This window comes from Suncus etruscus, chromosome 15, assembly GCF_024139225.1.
Source record: "Suncus etruscus isolate mSunEtr1 chromosome 15, mSunEtr1.pri.cur, whole genome shotgun sequence".
NCBI lineage: Eukaryota > Metazoa > Chordata > Mammalia > Eulipotyphla > Soricidae > Suncus > Suncus etruscus.
This window is the reverse complement of record NC_064862.1, coordinates 34,598,447-34,615,099: the sequence shown is the minus strand read 5'-3', so window position 1 is coordinate 34,615,099 and position 16,653 is coordinate 34,598,447. Positions and strand designations below refer to the sequence as shown.

Below are 16,653 nucleotides of genomic sequence, written 5' to 3'. Positions count from 1 at the left end.
CTCCCAAACAAGTGTTTTAAATAAGTAAGTGTTCCCTAGCCACTTTCCTAACCCCTGATGTACCCTTAGAATACTATCTTAATTACTATTACTTTTTATCAATCAATACCTTTATTTGTTTATGCCTAGGACTATAAGCACCACGAAGACAGGACTGGGTCTGCGTGGTTGGTTTATCACTGTACCTCTGAGGATTTGGCTAAGTGCATGGCAGAAAAGGGTCCAACAAATACTTAATTGCAGATATGGTGTGAAGGATTGAATTCAAGGCTTTACACATATAAGAAAGTGTTTTTACTTGATGGTGCTTGGAGGCTGTCTGGATGGTGTTTGGGGAACTAGAGAACGCTGAGGATCAAACTGAGAATTTTGCATTAGAATTTATGTACCCCCCCCCAAAAAAAAGAATTTACGTACCCCAGCCCTCAAGGTATTCTTATAACTCAACAAATGTTATGGGGGTTGGGAAAGCTTAGGTTGCACACAACGGTGCTTAGGATTGCTACTCTTTTTTTTTTTTTTTTTTTTTTTTTTTTTGGTTTTTGGGTCACACCCGGCAGTGCTCAGGGGTTATTCCTGGCTCCAGGCTCAGAAATTGCTCCTGGCAGGCACGGGGGACCATATGGGGCGCCGGGATTCGAACCAATGACCTCCTGCATGAAAGGCAAACGCCTTACCTCCATGCTATTTCTCCGGCCCCCCGGATTGCTACTCTTAACTCTGTGCTTGGGTATCTGATGTGGTCCTGGTGAACCAAAATCACTGGTATGCAAGGCAAATGCCCTAAACTCTGTACTCACTCTGGCCGATCAAAAAAAAATTTTTTTTTGTTTCCTGGGCCATACCCAGCAGTGCTCAGGAGTGCTCAGGAGTTACTCCTGGCTCTGCACTTAGGGATCAGAATATGTGGGGTACTGGGGACCCTATATAGTGCTGGGAGTCAAACCTGGGTCAGTTGTGTATGCAAAACAAATACTCTACCTGCTGTATTAGGCCTCCAATCAAAACTATTCTCCACCTCCCTTCATTCTTTTTAATTAATTTTTGTTTTGTTTTTGGTCACAGTGGGCGATGCTCACGGGATACTCCTGGCTCTGCTTTCAGGAAATCGTGGTGGTGTTTGGGAGACCATACGCTATTGGAGATGAAACCTGGGCTGGCCATGTGCAAGGCAAGCAAGTGCTTTACACCCAGCTTACCCGCCTTACCGCTGTACTATTGCTCTGGGCCCTGAAAAACATTCTTTTTTTTTTTTTTTTGGGTTTTTGGGCCACACCCGTTTGACTCTCAGGGGTTACTCCTGGCTATGAGCTCAGAAATCGCCCCTGGCTTGGGGAGACCATGTGGGACGCCGGGGGACCGAACAGCGGTCCGTCCTACGCTAACGCTTGTAAGGCAGACACCTTACCTCTAGCGCCACCTTCCCGGCCCCTGAAAAACATTCTTAAGTGAAGCCTCATCTCTCCTTTCTTCCTAGGTAACTTGACCTTACCTGCAAGACCCCGCCCATTCCTGGGAGGGGTCTTGGAAAAGGTAGATAAGGCCTTTGACCCAGGGGATTAGGCCTTTCTGCCTTTTGGTCTTTGACCTGCATGGAGGTCAAATGGAAGATGGCTGAAAGGAATTAAGATGCAGGGCTAGCTAAGAATGGCTGTGCTTAAAAGGTTATGATTGAGGCCACACATGTGGTGAATAGGGTATGAATAAAGTTGATGCTTCCTGAAGCCTGTCTCTGGATAAGTGATGCCGTTCACCGAAACCTGGGACCCGCCAGCTGAATGGGGATAGCGGAGCCACGTGGCCTGGGATGGCAGAGAAAAAATCCCTCTATCCATCCTCCACCTCCATCCAGCACCATCGTTAATTATTTAATGCAACACTTAAGGAAACGGTTTTAAAGTCTCTCGACAGCATTTTGGTTCACTCAGAGCCAAATCGGATGCCTATCATTGCAGTCTTGAGAGCTTTCACAAGTTTCTGAGAATCTAAGGGTCAGGACCTCTCCATGACACAGAACTTAGAAGGAAGGCACTGAGAATCTTTGGACCTCTGGAGAACTCTGCAAAGAGAAAGAGAAAGAAAAAGAAGAAAAGAAAAGGAAGAAAGAAAGGAAAAGAGAGAAAGAGAAAGAAGAAAAGGAAGAAAAAGAACGAAAGAAAGAGAAAAGAAGAGAAAGGAAGGAAGGAAGGAAAGAGAAAGAAAGAAAAAGAAAGAAGGAAAAAAGAAAGAAAGGAAGGAAAGGAAAGAGAAAGAAAGAAAAAGGAAGAGGAAAGAGAAAGAAAGAGGAAAGAAAGAAGAGGAAAAAAGAAAGAAAAAGGAAGAAGAGAAAAAGGAAGGAAAGGAAAGAAAGAAGAGAAAGGAAGGAAGGAGAAAGAAAGAGGAAAGAAAGAAAAAGAGAAAGAAAGAAAGAAAAAGAAAGAGAGAGAGAGGAAAGGGAGCGTCCCCAACAGCCTCGGCCCCCCCAAGGCCGGGTCCCAGGCGAGGAAGTGAGCCCGGGCGGCCGAGCCCGGCATTCCGGAGGGAGGAAGCGGCCGTCCGTCCGCGATGAAAGCCAGGAAGCGGGGGCAGCGGCGGGACGGCGCCGGAACCCCGAAAGGCCACCGCGAGGAGCCGCGGCGGGGCCACGCCGCCCCGCACCCCGCCTAGGGGCGAACGCAGCCGCCGCCGTCCCAGGGCGCCCAGGAGCAGCCCGCGCCCCACGCGCCCGCCCGGCTCCGCGCGGCCCCGGTTCCCGCAGAGCCCGCCCCGCCCGGCACCGCCTCCCTCGGGGCAGCCCCGCGGCCTCCGTCCCGCAGGGAGCCCGGGCCCGGCTTCCGAGACAACGGCGGGACGGGGCGCGATGGGACGGCGCGGCCCGGCCTTACCCGCCTCGGCCGCCATGGTCCCGGCGGGCGCGGACATTGGCCCCGGGCGCGCGGAACTTCTCCGCTCCGCTCCGACGTCCCGTCGCCTCCGGCGCCACAGGAGCTCGCTCCGCCTACGGCGCCCCCGAGGGAGCCAAACCGCACCTGGCCCAGGACCCGCCCACCGGGGACCCGCCTCGAGGAAAGGCCACGCCCCTTGGAGTCTAGACCCTCCCCGCTCGGAGTAGGCCACGCCTCTCAGTACCCAGACCGGAACAGGCCACGCCTCTTAGCGCTAAACCCCGCCCCAATTGGATTAGACCACGCCTTTTAGCGCTCAGCCCCGCCCCGACCGGTTAGGCCATGCCCTTTGGCGCCCAGCCCCTCCTCCGACCGGAATAGGTCACGCCTCTTAGCGCTCAGCCCCGCCCCTTGGTGGGGCTCCTTGGCGGCCCGAGCGCCCCCTGCCGGGCTCTCGAGAGGAGGCATCGCCTGCTGGAGGTGACATTTCAACCCTCACCCCCAAAGGCCCATTCCACAGATGGGGAAAGACAAAACTTCGAGAAAACGAGTTTGAGTACCTGCATTGGCTTTAGCATCTTCGAAACTGACCTGGGCTAGGTTCTCCAGCACCCAAGTTTCCCGACTCTCAGTAGAAACGTTTTTTTTTGAGTGTGGCAGAGCCTGGAAGGGCCACATTGGAGGTGCTCAGGGGCCCATGAACCACGGTTTGTTGCAGGCAAGGCAAATACTTTCAGCACTGTGCTAGCAGTCTAGTTCTAAGCTGTTTCATAGAGTGGAATCAAGAAAATCAGTATGGAGAAGTCAGGTTTACCCCATCAGTACATTTTAGGGAATGGAGATGGAGGGGTAGCTTTCCTTAAAAACCTCTAACTCAGAAATTCTACTGCTTCTCTGCACAGTATGAGTTATCTGATAGTGGTTAATCTTTAGGTCAAACATGAGAGATGTGCTGTCATCAGCATTCCAGGGCCCAGGTCAAGAGAAACCACAATCCATCTTTCAAGACAAGACAAAAATACAAATATTTATTTAGATGAAATTTCCCTCCTTTGAAAATGGATGATGTATTATGGTATTCCAAAATTCAAAGCATGCCATGTAGACCAAGGAAAACATACCTGCGATTTGCCCTGTGAACTCTGGAAAGAGGAAAGAAAATCATTCAAGGAATAAGATCAGGGCCCGGAGAGATAGCACAGCGGCGTTTGCCTTGCAAGCAGCCGATCCAGGACCAAAGGTGGTTGGTTCGAATCCCGGTGTCCCATATGGTCCCCCGTGCCTGCCAGGAGCCATTTCTGAGCAGACAGCCAGGAGTAACCCCTGAGCACCACCGGGTGTGGCCCAAAAACCAAAAAAAAAAAAAAAAAGATTAAGATCAGTCGATTGGTTTCAGGTAGTGGCCAGCTGGCTAAAATGGTGGATGGTGGAAACCCAAGTAGGACAAGCCTGGGTTTGGGAATAGACTGGGTTCTTCCTGGGATGAAGGGCCTCCCCACATCAGCTGGTCCCCAAGGTCCCTCCCATTCGACTCTCTTGTACTGTGTACTGGGTCTTTGGCAACTATCATTTCCTAAGATCAGATTTAGGTCATGGGAAAGTGTCCAAAGTGAACAGGAAGAGACTGGGATGGGGCTCAAGAAAATGGATCATGACACCCCATCAAGGACAAAGTTCAAACCGACTACTTCTGGTGCCAGCTCTTGTGTAAGCAAAGGTGATTACAACAGTTATCTTTCTTTCGGTCCTGTGCAGTTCAGTGTAGACACAGTTCAGATTTTTGTCCTCTGGGTGTGGCAGGTAGCTTCAGATGGATGTCCGAGTGTGTAGAAAGACTAAGCACAGGGTGTAGTGGATGGGCCGGACATCTATTTCCTGGAAATATTCTTAATATTCTTAATTTTCTTTTTTGGGGGGGGGGTTTGGGTCACACCAGCAATGCTCAGGGGATACTCCTAGCTCTGCATTCAGAAATCGCTCCTGGCAGGCTTGGGGGAACCATATGGGATGCCGGGAATCGAACCAGGATCTGTCCAGTGTTGGCTGTGTGCCAGGCAAAGACCCCTACTACTGTGCTATTGCTCTGGCACCTCCTGGGTATATTCTTTAGCAACAAGTTTTACACTATCTGATTATAGCAACCACCAGATTGTGTACTGTATTGAATGTGCAGGGCTGGAGCAATGAATAGTACAGAGGGTAGGTGCTTGCATCCAGCCAACCTGGTTTTGATTCCTCACACCACAATAGAGGGTATGACTTCAGGGTCCCACCAGGAGTGATCCCTGCATAGAACTAGGAATAAGCCCTGAGTAGTTCCAGGTATAGCCCCCAAAATATAAAATCAATACATTTTAAAAATAATCTGAACTGCTGTAGAGAGATAACACAGCAGTAGGGCATTTGCCTTGCATGCGGCTGACTAGGGAGGGACCCGGTTCAATTACTGGCATCCTATATGGTCCTCCAGCCTGCTAGGGGTGACTTCTTAGTGCAGAGCCAAGAGTAGCCCCTGAATGCTACCAGGTGTGGCCCAAACACCAATCAATCAATAAAGTTAAAAAAAATTTGTATGGTTATGGAGACTCCTATCAAACCATTTTATGGGTAGTAAAAAGGGGACAGAGATTTTATTTACACTACCACATGACTTAGGGAAAGAAATGACAGATTGGGCCCGGAGAGATAGCACAGCGGCGTTTGCCTTGCAAGCAGCCGATCCAGGACCAAAGGTAGTTGGTTCGAATTCCGGTGTCCCATATGGTCCCCTGTGCCTGCCAGGAGCCATTTCTGAGCAGACAGCCAGGAGTAACCCCTGAGCACCGCTGGGAGTGGCCTAAAAACCAAAAAAAAAAAAAAAAAAAAAAAAGAAATGACAGATTACATTGTTTTCTCAGACTCCACTTACTGGCAGCTCTGAACTAAGTCCTCTCAACTCTCTCTGCGCCAGGTCTATCTCATCTCCCTCTTCACTCTCATTCTACTCCTTTCCCAAACACAAAAATAAAAACAAGTTAACTACTTCTCACCTTATAGCCTTGTTGACTCCCTTCATTCCAGAGCTCTTACTCCTAAATATATTCCTCCCTGTGCCTTTTTCCGCAAGCCTCTCCCACACCATGATCTGTTTCTTTTTGTTTTTGTTTTTGGGTCACACCTCGCTCTGCTCAGAGGTTACTCCTGGCTATCAGCTCAGAAATCACTCCTGGCAGGTATGGAGGACCATATGGGATGCTGGGATTCAAACCACCTTTGGTCCTGAGTCGGCCACATGCAAGGCAAACGCCCTCCGCTGTGCTATCCCCCACCCATGTTCTGTTTCTTGAATTTTTTTCTGGTTAGAGTAACCATAAATATAGCCATTGCTAAACCCTTACCATTAAATTATGTTTTGAACCCCTATGAATTCATCTAAGCAGTTCTCTCTAGTACAGTAACCAGCCATTAACCCTATGTGGCTATGAATGAGCATGTTGACACTGGCATGTTCACTAGAGGCTTACACCTGGATGTCCTGTGACCACTGGTGGCTCAAATTTTGTTTTTGATTTTTTGGGTCACACCCATGATTCTCAGGGGTTACTCCTGGCTATGTGCTCAGAAATCACTCCTGGCTTGGTGGGACCATACGATATTCGGAGGGATCGAACAGCAGTCCGTCCTAGGTTAGCACGTGCAAGGCAAATGCCCCACCACTTGCGCCACTCTCCGGCTCCTGGCTCACATTTTTGGTAATATTAGACTATACTATCAAATATGAACAATAGTTTCTTAGAATGAAATAAAACTGCACTTTTCTTCCTCAGTTCTCTAGACAAATTTCACATTGTTTGGGTTTTTTGAGGGGTGCACACCCGGTGACGCTTAGGGGTTACTCCTGGCTCTGTGCTCAGAAATTGCCCCTGGCTCGGGGAACCATAAGGGATGCTGGGGATCAAACCCACATCCATCCTGGATCAGCCACATGCAGGGCAAAAAATGGTAGTACGCTGTGCTACCACTCCAGTCCCTCATATTTCACATCTTAGATAGCTTCATGTGGCTAGTGAGACTACACTGGACAGTGTGGATAAAGATGACTCTTCATGGCCAGATAGTACAGTGGGTAAGGCACTTGCTTTTTTAAGAGGTCAACCTGGGATGTTCCCTGACCTCCTCTCTCCCAAGAGTAATCCCTGAATACATTGCCAGGATTAAGTCCTGCAGGATTAAGTCTCCAACCCCAAATACCTCATCATTACTTCAGAAAAACCGACTGGACAGTTCTTTGTTTGGGAGTTATACCTGGAAGCACTCATAATTTATTCCTAGCTCTATGCTTAGGTGTGATCCCAGGCAGTGCTGGGAGTCATATGTGCTGGGAGTCATATGTCTTGCCTCCTATAGGACATTACTCTCCATCCTGAGCTATCCAATTTTAGACAATTATAATTATGACTATTAACATCACAAAGAAGGGCTGACTACCAGACTGTATGCCAGTGGACATGATACAACAAACAACATATACTTCCACTTATAACAATGGCTTGACTTAAAAAAGAAACAAAGCCTCCAGATATAACAAGCAATCTACTTTAAGAGTATGAGGAACTTATTAGACACCACAGTAATGCAAATAGCAAAACTGAAGTTGGACAAATCAAAGGGACAAATAACATGGGCTAGAAAACTATAAACTACCAAAAGAAATAGGAAAGTGGAACTTGACACAACCAACAAGACTAAGGATCTAGATTTTTTTTGGCAGGGGGAGGGAGGGAGGGAGGGAGGGAGGGAGGGAAGGAAGGAAGGAAGGAAGGAAGGAAGGAAGGAAGGAAGGAAGGAAGGAAGGAAGGAAGGAAGGAAGGAAGGAAGGAAGGAGGGAGGGAGGGAGGGAGGGAAGGAAGGAAGGAAGGAGGGAAGGAGGGAAGGAGGGAAGGAGGGAAGGAGGGAAGGAGGGAAGGAGGGAAGGAGCGAGGGAAAGTGAATGTGCCCAAGCAAGAACAAGGGCTGAAAAGCAAGCTAATAATCCTAAAATGGGTTTGTAAGGCACTTGCCTTACATGTAGTCAACTTGAATTTCATCTCCAGCACCCATTAGTCCCCTGAACACTGCCAAGAGTCATCCCTGAACACAGAGCAGGGAGTAAGCCCTGAACATAGCTCGTGTGGCCCCAAACCAATAAACAAAATTGGAGATACTTGGAGACCCCTATGTGGCACTGGGATTCAAATCAAGGTGGCAGCTGTAGCCAAATGCTAAACAACCACCTTAATCTTTGAACTATGTCTCCAACGTGTTTCATTTTTAACTGGAAACAAAAATCTTTATTGTTTTTTTATTTCTGGTTTTGGGGTTACACACAGCAGTGCTCAGGGGTTACTCCTGACTCTACACTCAGAAATCGCTCCTGGCAGGCTCTGGGGACCATATGGGATGCCGGGATTCGAACCACTGTCCTTTTGCATGCAAGGCAAATGCTCTACTTCTAATCTATCCCTTCGGCCCCTAAAGTTGTTATTGATTTTATGAGCTAGTGGAATTTCTTGCTTTTTCATTGCTTACTGAATTTTTTATATTTTTTATTTTTGGGCCACACCTGGTGACGCCCAGGGGTTACTCCTGGCTATGTGCTCAGAAATCATTCCTGGCTTGGGGTACCATATGGAACACCGTGGGATCGAACCTTCATCAGTCCTAAGTTAGCTCAAGCAAGGCAAACACCCTACCACATGTGCCACCACTCCACTCCCTGCTTACTGTAATTCTGTTTGTTTTGGGGTAGTGCTCATGTAGTATTAGAGATTCCATGAGTCAGCCACATGAAAAGGCTTATCTTGGGGCCGGGAAGGTGGCGCTAGAGGTAAGGTGTCCTCCTTGCAAGCGCTAGCGTAGGATGGACCGCGGTTCGATCCCCCAGCGTCCCATATGGTCCTCCCAAGCCAGGAGCGATTTCTGAGCGCATAGCCAGAAGTAACTCCTGAGCGTTAAACGGGTGTGGCCCAAAAACAAAAAAGAAAAAAAAAAAAGAAAAGGCTTATCTGCTGTACTCTTTCTGACCTACCTACATTTTTTTAAATAAAATTTTTATTTAAGCACCATGATTACAAGCATGGTTGTAGTTGGGCTTCAGTCATAAACAGATCACCCCCGTTCACCAGTGCAACATTCCCACCACAAATGCCTCCCTTTCTCCTTCCCAACCCCTGCCTGTATTCAAAACAGACATTCTACTTCTCTCACTCATCAAGATTGTCATGATAGTTGTTAATGTAGTTATTTCCCTAACTGCACTCACCATGCTTTATGGTGAGCTTCAGATTGTGAGCCAGTCCTTCTGACCCTCATCTCTATTGTCTCTGGGCATTAATACAATAATGTTCTTAATTTTTCTTAAAATCCAGAGATGAGTGAAACTATTCTGTGTCTATCTATCTCTCTTTGACTTATTTCACTCAACATAATAGATTCCATATACATCCACATATAGAAGAATTTCATGACTTCATCTCTACTGATGGCTGCAGAATATTCCATTGTATATATATATATGTACCACAGTTTCTTTAGCCATTCATCTGTTCAAGGTTGTTTCCAGAGTCTGGCTATTGTAAATAGCGCTGCAATGAATATTGGTATGAGGAAGGGATTTTTGAATTGTATTTTTGTGTTCCTAGGGTATATCCCTAGGAGTGGTATAGCTGGATCGTATGGGAGCTCAATTTCCTGTTTTTTTAAGGAATCTCTATATTGTTCTCCAGAAAGGCTGAACTAGATGGCACTGAATCTGAGTATTATTATTATTCACCAGCAGTGAATAAGAGTTCCTTTCTTCCCACATTTCCCACCAGCACTGATTGTTCTTGTTCTTTGTGGTGTGTGCCAGTCTCTAGGGCAGGGGTCTCAAACTCAATTTACCTGGGGGCCACAGGAGGCAAAGTCGGGGTGAGGCAGGGCTGCATAAGGGATTTCGCTTACAGAATGTTCGCAATAAAAAAAATCGCATTAGTGGGGCCGGAGAGATAGCATTGAGGTAAGGCATTTGCCTTTCATGCAAAAGGTCATCAGTTCGAATCCCGGTGTCCCATATGGTCCCCCGCGCCTGCCAGGAGCAATTTCTGAGCATGGAACCAGGAGTAACCCCTGAGCACTGCCGGGTGAGACCCAAAACCCAAAAAAAAAAAAATCGCATTAGTAAGAATAAACATCACCGCATTAAACATTTGCATACCCCGAATGAAACTGCTCGGGTATATGAATGTTTAATGCGATTTTTTCTTACTAATGTGATTTTTATTGCGATTATTTGGTAAGCGAATAATCGCGAATACTGCAATATTTGAAGGCTGGCTGCGGGCCACAAAATGTTGTACAGAGGGCTGTGAGTTTGAGACCCCTGCTCTATGGCATGAGATGGTACCTCATCGTTCAGATTTGCATCTCCCTGATGGTTAGTGATGTGGAGCATTTTTTCATGTGTCATTTGGCCATTTGTATTTCTTCTTTGACAAAGTGTTCATTCATTTCTTCTCCCCATTTTTTGATGGGGTTAGATTTTTTTTTCTTGTTAATTTCTGTCAGTACCTTGCATATTAACCCTTTATCTGATGAAAATTGGGTGAATAATTTCTCTCATTCTGTAGGTGGCTTTTGTATCTTAGACACTATTTCCTTTAAGGTGCAGAAGCTTTGCAGCCTAAAATAGCCCCATCTGTTTATCTCTGCTTCCACTTGTTTGGAGAATGATGTTTCCTCCTTGAAGATGCCTTTAGTCTCAATGTCATGGAGTGTTTTACCTATGTGCTGTTCTATATATTTTATGGTTTTAGGCCTGATATAAAGGTCTTTAATCCATTTGGATTTGACCTTTGTGCATGATATTATATGGGGGTCTGAGTTCACTTTTTTTGCAATTGGCTAACCAGTTGTGCCAACATCACTTGTTGAAGAGGCTTTCCTTGCTCCAATTTGAATTTCTTGCCCTTTATCAAAGATTAGTTGATTGTATGCCTAGGTAACATTCTCTAAATACTCAAGTCTATTCCACTGGTCTGAAAATCTGTCTTTATTCCAATACCATGCTGTTTTAATAACTATTTCTTTGTAATACATTTAAAATTGGGGAAAGTAATGCCTCCCACATTCATTTTCCCAAGGATTGCTTTAGCTATTTGTGGATGTTTATTGTTCCAAATAAATTTCAGGAGGGTTTTATCCACTTCTTGGAAGAATGTCATGGATATCTTTAGAGGGATTGCATTAAATCTGTACAATGCTTTGGGGAGTATTTCTATTTTAATGATATTAATTCTTCCAATCTATGAGCAGTGTCTCCATTTCCTTGTGTTCTCTCTCTTTTTTTTTTTTTTTTGGTTTTTGGCTTTTGGTTTTTGGGTCAAACCCGGCAGCGCTCTGTGGTTTCTCCTGGCTCTATGCTCAGAAATTGCTCCTGGCATGCTCAGAGACCATATGGGATGCCAGGATTCGAACCACCGTCCTTCTGCGTGCAAGGCAAACGCCCTACCTCCATGTTATCTCTCCGACCTCTTATTTCTTGAAGCAGGCTTTTGTAGTTTCCTTTGTATAGGTTCTTCACCTCTTTAGTTAAGTTGACTCTATAATATTTGAGTTTGTGTGGCACTAATTGAATAGGATTGTTTTTTGTTTTTGTTTTTGTTTTTTTTTGTTTTTGGGACACACCCGGTGGTGCTCAGGGGTTTCTCCTGGCTGTCTGCTCAGAAATAGCTCCTGGCAGGCACGGGGGACCATATGGGACACTGGGATTCGAACCAACCACCTTTGGCCCTGGATCAGCTGCTTGCAAGGCAAACGCCACTGTACTATCTCTCTGGGCCCAGGATTGTTTTTTTTAATGCCCATTTATTCTCTATCATTATTAGTGTATAAGAAGGCAATTAATTTTTAATTTAATTTTGTAGCCTGCCACTTTGCTATATGAATCTATTGTTTCTAGAAGCATTTTGGCAGTCTTTAGGATTTTCTAAATATATTATCATGTTATCTGCAAACAGTGAGAGCTTGAATTCTTCTTTTTCTATCTGGAGGCCCTTGATATATTTTTCTTGCCTAATCACTAGGGCCTACCTAAATTTTTTGTTTTGGTGCACAGGGATCCATGTAGTGCCTCTTGCAGGCAAACTATGAGCTTCGTATATTGATCCTAGTACTTTCTCTCTCTGGCCCAGACAACATTATCCTGAAGTTATTTAGCCTGATAAATATTATGTCCAAGCTTAAGAGCTCATTTTACAGGTATGACCAGCTTTGGTGTGCTGGGGAGCTGGAGGAAAGACCAGATTTGTAACCAGATATAACATCATCTTTCCTCTAGGTTGGAAAGATAGTAAAGAGACAGTACCACTAGCTTATCTTGCATGTAACTAACCCAGTACAATTGCTGGCACCTAGTATTGTCCTTCAGCCTGACAACAGTGATCCCTGAGTGTAGAGTCAGGAGTTAGCCCTGAGCACCACTGTGTGTGGCCCCAAAACAAATCAAACAAAAAATCTCCCTCTCAGGGGCTGGAGAGATAGCACAGCGGTAGGGTGTTGCCTTGCATGTGGACAATCCAGGATGGACCTGGGCTCAATTCCAGGCATCCCACATGGTCCCCCAAGCCTGCCAAGAGCAATTTCTGAGTGCAGAGTCAGGAGTAACCCTTGAGCACTGCTGGGTGTGCCGCCTCCACCAAAATCTCCCATTTATACTCTAAAAAACCTCAAGTACTTTTTGCACAGACCTAATTGACTTCGAAGTTGCAATTTGTAAGTTTAGGTATTTCATGTACTGGGGGGGCTGGGGCTGCCTATCAAACAAATCACATGAGGAGCAAGGTCATGTTCTCAGTCTCTACTAAAACTCTAATTAGCAAGCATTAGTGCTTCTCCTTATTCTTTTGGGACCATACCTAGTAGTGGTCAGGGGACCCATTTGTTTGTTTGTTTGTTTGTTTTTAGGCCACATCCATTTGATGCTCGGGGTTACTCCTGGCTTAGTGCTCAGAAATCGCCCCTGGCTTGGGGGGACCATATGGGACGCTGGGGGATCGAACCGCGGTCCTTCCTTGGCTAGCACTTGCAAGGCAGACACCTTACCTCTAGCGCCACCTCTCCAGCCCTGGACCTATATTTTTTGGTTTTTGGTTCACACCCAGCATCGCTCAGGGGTTACTTCTGGCTCTACGCCCAGAAATCACTCCTGGCAGGACCGGGGGACCTTATGGAATGCCAGGATTCAAACCACCGTCCTTCTGCATGCAAGGCAATCGTCTTACCTCCATGCTATCTCTCCAGCCCCAGAGGATCATTTTCAATGCTGGGAATTGATTTCAAGTCAGCAGTGTTTGCCAAGGAATGCATGGTACTTCCCAGAGGCCAGATTAGTGTAATTGCTCCCCAGCCATTCTCCACACACCTTTGCCCCTCTCCCTAACACAGACAAGATCAGAGCTCACAGTAATGTAAAACCATTTAATTTTGGGGCCGGGTAGGTGGCGCTGGAGGTAAGGTGTCTGCCTTGCAAGCGCTAGCCAAGGAAGGACCGCGGTTCGATCCCCCGGCGTCCCATATGGTCCCCCCAAGCCAGGGGCGATTTCTGAGCACATAGCCAGGAGTAACCCCTGAGCATCAACCGGGTGTGGCCCAAAAACCAAAAAAAAAAAAAAAAAAAAAAAAACATTTAATTTTAAATCAAATCACTTTCACAACAGTGAAAATTAGTGACTGGTTAAGGTGTGTCACTATACATGGTGCCATTTTCTGACAGGTTGGGATCTGGTCCTGATCTACAAATGTGGCAGGAGGAACGTGAAGACCAAGAGCATAGAAAACATATATGAAAGGAAAACTGCCTTGGCAGGGGGTTAGCCTGTAGGAGGGGGAGGAGGGGGGTCCCAATTGGAGCTGGGCCAGCAGCTCCAAGTGGGATCCCTGCTTTGACTCCTGGCAGGGTTGAGTAGGGACATAGAAAGTTTAAAATCAGAGGGCACATTGGCTCACTTGGCTCTACTAACTGGTTTTGGAGATGCTTTCTCTCGTGGAGTTCTCTTGGGCTCACTCCATTTAATTAATGACTCCAAAGAATTTTATTTTCTTTTTTTTTTTTTTTTTTTTTTTTTTGGTTTTTGGGCCACACCCGGTGACGCTCAGGGGTTACTCCTGGCTATGCGCTCAGAAGTCGCTCCTGGCTTGGGGGACCATATGGGACGCCGGGGGATCGAACCGCGGTCCGTCTCCTAGGCTAGCGCAGGTAAGGCAGGCACCTTACCTCGAGCGCCACCGCCCGGCCAGAATTTTATTTTCTATCTGTTCTATAATCTTTCTCAAAACCCAAGTGTCTTTTGGGCCTATCTGACAGACATCTTCTTTATCATCACTAAGGGACAGCACTGTACTGAGCCTTCTCACCAATATAAGGACACTCCATGTTGGGGATTTTCAGATGATAAAAAAACACTCTCAAGCAGGTGTCTCAAGAGTATTTAAAATCCAGCAGTATACTGAAAGCTGGTGGCTTATTTTTTTGGGCCACACCCGGCGGTGCTCAGGGGTTACTCCTGGCTGTCTACTCAGAAATAGTTCCTGGCAGGCATGGGGGACCATATGGGATATCGGGATTCGAACCAACCACCTTTGGTCCTGGATTGGCTGCTTGCAAGGCAAACACCACTGTGCTATCTTTCTGGGCCCTGGTGGCTTATTTCTATAAAATGAATTCGGCAAAAAGAATCACATATTCAATACTTATATTTCATCAATTTAAACACTGACAGGTGCAAAAGGGATAATGTAGGGGATGTGAAGAGAGGAGAAGAGCTTTCCTCATTTCTCTCAAGGTCTTGGTTTCCTCTTGCTCCAAAGAGCCATTTGGGGGGGGGGGGTCACACCTGGCAGCGCTCAGAGGTTACTTCTGGCTCTATGCTCAGAAATTGCTCCTGGCAGGCTCAGGGGATGCTGGGATTCGAACCACTGACCTTCTGCATGCAAGGCAAATGCCTTACCTTCATGCTATCTTTCCGGCCCCCTGAAAGAGCCATTTTTGAAAAGTAAAAATGGAAGGCCCTTCTATGGTTGGTTATTGCTTTGAGCGAGCCAGGACCAATATGAACAAGCCAGGTAGCTATGGATCTTGGAGAGGTAATTTCTTTCTCCCTACTCCAGGTCTCTGGGAAAGGCTGGGTTTGTAAGTTTTTGTAAGTATCATTTGGTGCATCCCTTCTCTTTGTGCTTCATTATGAAACTCGGGTGAAATTGTACCAACAGTCTCCCCTTTCCTCTTCCCTGTGCAGTCTGGATCTACTGATCTGGCTGGAACAAGATTTCATGGAGTCACCCATGAGAAATGATGCAATGCCAAGGCCTGAGGTTTGAGCAGAGATCATGTTCCACACTTTTCACCAACTGGTCTTGCTTAAGCTCCAAAGCTTTGATGGAGAAGCAGTTATCAACTCCTTGATGTGTTACTGCCCCCAACTGATTAGCCAGAAAGCCAACACCAAAGAGTGTGTGAAGTAGCATGTTACTAGTCCAGAGGTGCCATCAGAAATGTAGGCTAGAGACTCAACAGGTTAGGCAATCAGGAGCCAGAGCATAATTACCAGGGCCACAAACAGGAAGAGACATGAAAGGAATTGTTCATCCATATACTGAGATGTTCCAGAGACAGCTGGAAAGACAGAAGGAAGAAAGGCTTTCAGAATGCTGCAGCTACTGGTACACAATGTTCGTTTGTATCAGAAGTCAAAAGCAACGGCCGGAAAGATAGCATGGAGGTAGGGTGTTTGCCTTGCATGCAGAAGGACGGTGGTTTGAATCCTGGCATCCCATATGGTTCCCCGAGCCTGCTAGGAGTGATTTCTGAGCGTAGAACTAAGAGTAACCCCTGAGTGCTGCCGGGTGTGACCCCTCCAAAAAAAGTCAATAGCATTCATCTTTTTAGTCTGTTCTGTAAATAGATCTTGCAATATTCCCACAATTAAAAGATTTCCAAATCCCAAATAATCTCAGGTCAAAAAAATAATTATTTTCATAATGTGTAGTTAATAAATAAATATTAACTAAAATCGAAGAAGTTTTCGCTTGCAAGCACAGATAACACAGGAAACTTAGAGGAAATAATAAAAGACAATTTTCTTGGCATCCCTCATGTGCTAGGTACTATGTACAATGCATGGCAGGTATTATTATTACCATTTTGTGTTCAGATGAAAACAATATTAGATGACCTACCCAAATCATAAGGTTCACAAATTGATAGCAAACCCTCTAGTCTTCAGTCGTGCTCCAGCCTCTTAGCACACTGCCACCTAGGCTTGAGTGTATCTATGAATTCTGTCTCTATTGAACCAGGAAGGATTTCATAGGGCACTCTACTGGATGCCAATCTTTTCCAAAGAAAAGAACTGAAGTTCATGCAAGTGATATGACCTCCACTATTCACTGTATGTAAACTAATGACAGAAATGGGCTAAAATCCTGGGTCTTCACTCCTCTATTTTAAGAAAAAATACCTATTGAGCTGGAGAAATAGTATAGGGGATAAGGAGCTTGCCTTAAACATGGCTAATTCAGGCTCGATCCCTGGCACCATGTCGTTTCTTAGTGCCACCACAAATGAACCCTGAGTACAGAGCCAGAAGTAAACCATGAGCCTGCTAGATATGATCAAACCAAAAACCTAAACACAGGCCAGAGAAATAGCACCATAGGGGTTAGGTGCTTCCTTGCACATGGATAACCCAACTTCTATTCCTGTCACCACATATGGTGCTGTGAGTACTAGGATCTA

General features: G+C 46.1%; 1 protein-coding gene across 1 annotated transcript in view; it reads right to left on the bottom strand.

Moving 5' to 3' along the window:
• Window positions 1-2,928, bottom strand: part of LIMK2 (LIM domain kinase 2) — a 103,454-nt gene extending 100,526 nt beyond the window's left edge. Inside the window, exon 1 of the mRNA XM_049788983.1 lies at window positions 2,865-2,928. Within this exon, the coding sequence (XP_049644940.1) occupies window positions 2,865-2,901 (37 nt within the window). The 5' untranslated portion in view covers window positions 2,902-2,928. The remainder of the gene's footprint in view (window positions 1-2,864) is intronic.
• Window positions 2,929-16,653: the final 13,725 nt, after the last annotated feature.